We start from the raw sequence: 7,044 nt of genomic DNA on the forward strand, positions 1-7,044 counted from the left end.
CTTTTCTGTTCCCCGCCTGGGTGTAGAAAGAGGGAGAGCAGGAGAGAGGGGGGGGGGGGGATGTAATCGAGAGCGTACGAAGGAGTATTTATGGCTCCGCGAGTGCGGAGAGGAGCTGATGAGCAGTATCATGGCTTGGCTTCAGCAGTGTGCTCGCAGTCGGAGAGGCTGGCTTGCATTACAAAGCCTGCCTTCGCTGCCTGCCTGCCTGCCTGCCTTCTCTGCCTGCCTGCCTGCCTGCCTGCCTGCCGGCCGCGGGAGGAGACGGGGCCGGAGCGGGAGGGGGCGGGCCCGGCGCGCTATGCAGATGAGCGGCGGTGACGGACAGCTCTGTTTTCCAATGTCCCTCAGAAACTCGAGTGCTCCTTCCCTCAACTCTTCACTTCAGACTCTATACTTCCCCCAAAATACAGGCTCGCAGGCGCTGGGGGAGCTGGCTGGCTGGCTGGGAGAACTCCATATGCAGCAGCCACTTTTCTGATTTCGGGGGCTCGCTTCTCTCTCTCCCCCTCTCTCTCCCCCTCTCCCCTTCTGGTCCTTTCCCTTTCTCGCTCCCTTTCTCTTTTTATTAACCCTCTCCTCTTCCGTCTCTCCCAGATGCCCTTCCCCTCCCGGTTAGATTTCTGACCGCTCGATTTATTTTCCCTTTTGGGGGGGGTGTTCTTTTTTTTTTTCTTTCTTTCTTTTTTTTTTTTTTTTTTTTCTTTCCCTCCTGTTTGTTTTTATTCTGACCGGGTGCGCATGGGGGGGGAGCATATAACAATTCTGATTCTCTACATAACTGCACAGAGCCAACCGGGGAGGGGGAGAGAGAGAGAGAGAGAGAGAGAGAGGGAGAGGAGGGAGGGAGGGCGGGAGAGAGGGAGAGCACGAAAGCAGCGCCAGGAGCAGCGGCAGCAGCAGGGCCGGTCACCCTCGCCCCCTCCCTGCTCCTGTGCACGCCAGTGCAAGCCATGTCCTATCCTCAGGGTTACCTCTACCAGCCCCCCGGCTCGCTGGCTCTGTACTCCTGCCCGGCGTACGGGGCGTCGGCGCTGGCGGCCCCCAGGAGCGAGGAGCTGGCCAGGTCTTCGTCGGGATCGGCGTTCAGCCCTTACCCGGGATCGGCAGCTTTCACCGCCCAGGCGGCGGCCACAGGCTTCACCAGCCCGCTCCAGTACTCCACAGACCCCGCCACGGGATTCCCCTCCTACATGGTAACTACCGAAGAGAAACCCTCTCCTTCTTCATTAGCATCCGCATTCTCATCCTCATCATCTTCAGCCTCTCTCCTCACACACTTCACCATCAGCCCCCCGACACCACGCCGCACAGCCGGCCGCTCCCGCACCGCCGCCGCCGCCGCCGCCGCCTCGCAGCCCGGCCGGGGCCGCCGGAGCCGGGCGGAGCGGAGCCGAGCCGAGCCGGGCGGAGCGGAGCGGATCGGCGGGCCGGGGCCGAGACCGGGGCCGGGACCGGGACCGGGGCCGGGACCGGGAGCGGGACGCCGCCTCGCTCCGCGCCCCGGCCGAGCGCGGTGCCGGCGGGCCTGGGACCCGGGCTCGCCCCGCGGTTCGCGGAGCCGTGCGGGCGCCCTGGTTAAAGAAATACGGATCGTCTCAGGCAGTTGGGTTGGATGCTTTCATTCTCGCCCCCCCCCCCCCCCCCCCCGCTTTCTCTTTTTTTTTTTTTTCTTTTCGCTGTGGTAGTATAGGGGAGGGTTTCTTTTTTCTTTCTTTCTTTCTTTTTTCCTTCTTCTTTTCTCTTTTTTCCCCTCGCTTTTTAAGTCGGTGTTTAGAGGCGCTGCGGGCTTTATCCCCGTGTGGTTTTATTTACTTTCAGTGTGTTTTGTGCTAATGGTTTAACTGGATTTTAGGAATGAAAAGGAGCATCTGTTTGCGATCTGTGAGCTTCGCTTAAGCCCAAGATGGTTGTGGTGGCCGCAGTTTCGGATTTCACTTTCTTCTTATTAGTTAAAAGGAGCGTTTGCAATTGCGTGTGTGTGTATTCTGTGCATAAACTATATAAATAAAACCATAAACTATATAAAGAAACGGCACGTCTAGATGATGATATAGTTTTATAAACACACACACACACACAGAGTCAGACCCGTATCTAGTCCGTACACACAAAGACCTGTGCCCGGAATTTGAGACCGGAGCCGCTGGCGAGATCCTAGGAGGGGACGGCAGCGGGGGTAGTTCGCTCGCCCTGCAAAGTGACAGGGAAACTACTTGCTTTCTGTCTGTAAAATACGGTGCATAAATGGTCGCGCAGTCTTTTTTGGGGGTGGTATAGAAGATCTGAGGATCTCGCTTGCTTGTTTTTCCTGTTGGGAAGCGGTAGGCGAGTGGCTGGAAGTTGCAGCGAGGTTGTGAACTGTGCGGGATATTGGGTGATGTTGCGCCTGTGCCTCGCCGATCTGTGGGATTCAGAGACGTGCTGAAAGTTAGCGAGTTCCTTAGCGATATCTTTAACTTTTCTTGCATTATGCAGCCTTAAATAAGCGCAATTTAAACGTTAAAGGGCGAATTAAAATGCTAATTACATCGCATTTGAACAATTCGAAACGGTGCATATCTTCTGATTTGCAAATTGGATTTGCAATGCATTAGTGCAGTGAATTGCTAAGTGGCGGCTTTGTTGTATTTTCTATAGCAAAAAAGGAAACATCTTTTGAACCTTTGAGAGAAATGTAGATATCAAGACACTACCTGTAGGGCCTTTAAAATGTCTACGCCGTTCAAAAATTATATTGGGAAATATTCAATTACAAGGAGCTGAAATTAGTCAGAAAGATTAAAACATCGCCGATTTTAAGCGCGTGTGCCTGTGTCTGTGTGCTGGGCGGAGGAAGGCGGGGGGGGGGGAATCGCAACTTAATGGCCTTTGGGTGCTGCTTCTCCCCCTCATAGAATATGGATACAAGACACCATCCCGGGGAAATACAAATATAACCGCCGATCTCGCCTTGACAACTTACTAATGGCTATCAGCAATAACAAATTGCCAACCCCACCGTTTTGTTCTGTCCAGGGCTCCCCTTACGACGCCCATACGACGGGGATGACCGGAGCCATCAGCTACCACCCGTACGGCAGCCCTGCCTACCCCTACCAGCTCAACGACCCCGCGTACAGGAAAAACGCCACCCGCGACGCCACGGCCACGCTGAAGGCCTGGCTGCAGGAGCACCGCAAGAACCCCTACCCCACCAAGGGCGAGAAGATCATGCTGGCCATCATCACCAAGATGACCCTCACCCAGGTCTCCACCTGGTTCGCCAACGCCCGCCGGCGGCTCAAGAAGGAGAACAAGATGACCTGGGCCCCGCGGAACAAGAGCGAGGACGAGGACGACGACGAAGGCGACGGGGCGAGGACTAAAGAGGAGAGTCCCGACAAGATGCCCGAGAGCAACGAAACCTCCGCGGAGGACGAAGGTGGGCGCCGGGCTGACCGCGGCCGCGCCGGGGTGGCCCCCATCCCGCCCCGCCGCGTCCCCCCCCTCCGGGAGAGGGGCAGAGGGGAAGGGTGTGTGTGTGTGTGTGTGTGTGTGTGTGTGTGTGTGTGTGTTTGGGGGGGGTGGGGGCGGCGTTTAACAAAAGGGACCCCCAAAAGTTGTCCCGTCCCGTTCTCCTCCGGGCGCTTGCGGCCGCGCGGTGCCGGTGGCCGGGGCGGGGGGCAAGGCGGAGCGGTGCGGTGCGGGGTGCCGCGGCGGAGCCAGCCCGTGGGGAGGGATGCTCCTGGAAACGGGGATTGCAGGGAAACGGCCGGGACGGCTGGCGTCTCCCCGCCCGCCGCGGCGGCGGTGGCGGTGGCCGCGCTCGCTTCTCGCCCGTTCTCCGCTTCTCCGCCCCCCCCCCCCCCCACCCCGGCCCCGGCCCTGACTCTGCCTTTCTGTGCCCGGCGGACCCTTGCAGGGATCAGCTTGCAAGTGGACTCGCTGACGGACCACTCCTGCTCGGCCGAGTCGGACGGCGAGAAGCTGCCCTGCCGAGCGGGCGACCCCCTCTGCGAGTCGGGCTCGGAGTGCAAGGACAAGTACGAGGACGTCGAGGAGGAGGAGGAAGAGGAGGAGGAGGACGACGAGGAGGAGGAGGAGGAGGAGGAGGACATCGAGGAAGACGACGGCGGCGGCGGCGGGGAGCGCGACCCGCCGGCCAAGCCAGCCACCTCCTCGCCGCTGGCCGCCGTGGAGGCCCCGCTCCTCGGCCACCCGCACGCCGACGCCGCCCGCAGCGCCAGCAAGGCGGCGCTGGGCGGCCGCGCCTCCCCCGGTCCCCCGACGCCGGCCAGCAAGCCCAAGCTCTGGTCGCTGGCCGAAATCGCCACCTCGGACCTCAAGAGCCAGAGCCTGGGCCAAGGGTGCCAGGCTGCGCCGCTCTCCTCGGCCACCCCCGCCTCCGCCCCGCACAGCGCTGCCTACTCGCCCTCCTCCCTCCTGGGGAGGCATATTTATTACACCTCACCTTTTTATAGCAATTATACAAACTATGGGAACTTTAACGCTCTCCAGAGCCAGGGAATCCTGAGATACAACTCCGCGGCAGTGGCTTCAAACGAGGGACTAAGTCAGACTGTCCTAAACGCCAGCTCTGTCCACAAGCAGAGCAGTGACTCTTTGAAAACCATCACTAACCAGCTAGAACAACATTACAGGCCCTCTAGTTATGACTCTAAGAAAGGTAGGTGACTTGGTTTTGCCGCTTTCTTCCCCCCCTCCTCCCTCGCCCTCCTTCCCCGACCCGTCCCGGTCCTTTAGACGCTGTAAATACCGAAACCTTCTCTGGAGAAAACAGAGCGCACTGTCACCGCCGCCACCGAGTCAAGACGGGCAATAGTGTAACCTGGGGATTAAAAAACCGGCGTGCCGCCGTCCCATCGACACCTGCCTCTAAGTACCGAGCGAGGAAATGTAAAAGACGACTCGTAGGTCAGGCTCGCAGGCTGCAGGCGCAGCCTTTAAAAGTCATTTTTTTAAAGGAAAGCTACACACAAAGATAGCCAGAGAGCACCGGTGGCATTGCCTGTAAAATTTTTTTTTTTTTTTTTTTTTTGGACAAACTGGTTTTGCTCTCTTTGTTTCCAGTATCCTCACGGGTTTCTGGAGCTTTGGGTTCAGCTGATTGCTGACCTTGGACGTGAAATTCCGTGGAGCGTGACATTTTTAACTGGGTTTGGTTGGTTGGTTGGTTTGGTTTTTTTTTTGGGGGGGGGGGAGTTTAGAAGAAGTTTTGCGCTAATATAATTATCAGCTTATTCTAACAAAACACTCGAGGTAGGGGCAATTATAAAACATTGGCCAGCCTTTTAAACGACCTGGCTACGAATTCTGCGCGAGTGAGGGTTGGGACCTACCCACGCTGTATAATCTAGTTAGCTGGCTGTGTCCTGTGACTAACTGACGGTTATATTTTGACAGATCCCACTGAAGTCTGCACAGTAGGAGTACAACCATACCTATAGAAGTGCAATCACACAGCAATGCAAGTAAGTGAGAACATTTTCTATTACACTGATCATTTGGCATCAGGTCTAAGACACGCTGCACAGTTCTAGACTTGCTGAACATTAATTTCTTGCTTCATTACTTGAGAGTCTGATTACGAAGTAAGACACTCTTTTCTGCTGGTTTTTTTTTTGTTTTTGTTTTTTTTTTTTTTGAAAAACCTCTCATTACGACTTCTCTTTCGCGGGTTTGTCTTAATTTTAAAGTCAGGTTAGACAGTTCCCTCACCTTGCATACTCTTCGCTTGTGTAAGGCAAAGCCGTAAGGGCTATTTAAATGTTACAGAAAGAAAGCTTTAGGAAAAAAAAAAATCTTTGAAGCTATTGTTGTTTAAAAACAAAGTGCTTGTGCTCACGTGGCAGTGCTAAAATTGCACGTTCTGAGTGAGGCTTCACGCAGTGACCGTGTATTTAAAATAAAAAAGGGACAATTATTAGAGACCGACATGCATCTTAAGCAGGGTATGTTATCTGTGAATTGCCTCTTGCCTAGATAGCAATGGCACTTTTAATACCTCCGCTATTTAGGGCTAAATAAACAACAACAACAACAACAAAAAAAAAATCGCCTTGCCGATATTTTTTCAACTAATTCTTTTGTGAGAAGAAATTAGGCGAGTAAGAATTTTGCCTTACTTCCTTCCCCCCCCCCCCCCCCCCCCACCCCCGTTTAATGGTGTTAGAGTGTAATTGAAGGATTTTTGGATGATCTGGTTTTTTCCTTGGTCCACAGGTAGGTGTCACAATTGCTTTGAAAAAAGTCAGCAAGCCATCATCTCTCCCCGAGCTAATATATATAACAAATCTCTAAATCCGGATCACATCTTGTGCCACTGTATAAAAGAAGACCACAGAGCACTATTAAATCTTCAGACTCTAATTATTAAACCAGAATTTTGTTGGACATATGTGAGTTTGCTGGTATAGTATAGTTTCCCCAATGTATGTGTGACTTTTGAAAACAGATCTGTTTTTCTCAGGATATCTTGAATTGATCACTTCATTGCCACGGTATATATTCGATAGGTGTGATAGGATTTATTGTAAAATTTATTTGTAAAAGATGTATACAGTAGAGATAATAAAGACGTGATTGGAGAACTTGAGTCCTTACAAAGTGGAAACAAATTTGATATTTATTTTTGTAACGATATAAAGCTTCTAGTAATTTATGCAAGTTGTATTGCAATGGAATCTGAACTTTTTGTAAATAAATTTTGCCTGGTTTTTATTTGAAACGTTGATGGTTATACAATCTTTGGTTGTTTAACGAGAATTCTTTACTAATTTATATCTCTAATTGTAAATAAAAACAGACTAGTCTGCAACAATATGGTGTTTTTCGTTCATTTCCCCCCAAATAATAATCTATTATTTAGAAAATGACGAAAGTTGTAATTTCACTGGTAGAGCCTAGACCATAAAATGAGTAAGCAATTTAAATATGCTGCAAAGATATGCTTTGCATAAATTAATTCCTTCTGGGTTGTTCCGTTATACTTAAGCTTTAAATACACACATGTGTGCAAATACGTATTTGTATATATACATG

At 52.4% G+C, this 7,044-nt stretch overlaps 1 protein-coding gene across 2 annotated transcripts; it reads left to right on the top strand.

Moving 5' to 3' along the window:
* The first annotated feature begins 838 nt into the window (after positions 1–838).
* On the top strand, positions 839–6,822 carry IRX2 (iroquois homeobox 2). Of its 2 annotated transcripts, none has more exons than XM_030012819.1 (5): positions 839–1,196; positions 3,019–3,424; positions 3,905–4,669; positions 5,407–5,474; positions 6,226–6,820. In XM_030012819.1, the coding sequence occupies exons 1-4, from the start codon at positions 954–956 to the stop codon at positions 5,448–5,450; spliced, it is 1,458 nt and encodes a 485-aa protein (XP_029868679.1). In that variant the 5' UTR covers positions 839–953; the 3' UTR covers positions 5,451–5,474; positions 6,226–6,820. The 2 variants fall into 2 exon arrangements, with proteins under 2 accessions (XP_029868679.1, XP_029868678.1); XM_030012818.1 differs by lacking the exon at positions 839–1,196 and adding an exon at positions 1,686–2,239 and having other exon boundaries at positions 6,226–6,822.
* The last annotated feature ends 222 nt before the right edge of the window (positions 6,823–7,044 follow it).

Source organism: Aquila chrysaetos, chromosome 4 (assembly GCF_900496995.4).
Source record: "Aquila chrysaetos chrysaetos chromosome 4, bAquChr1.4, whole genome shotgun sequence".
NCBI lineage: Eukaryota > Metazoa > Chordata > Aves > Accipitriformes > Accipitridae > Aquila > Aquila chrysaetos.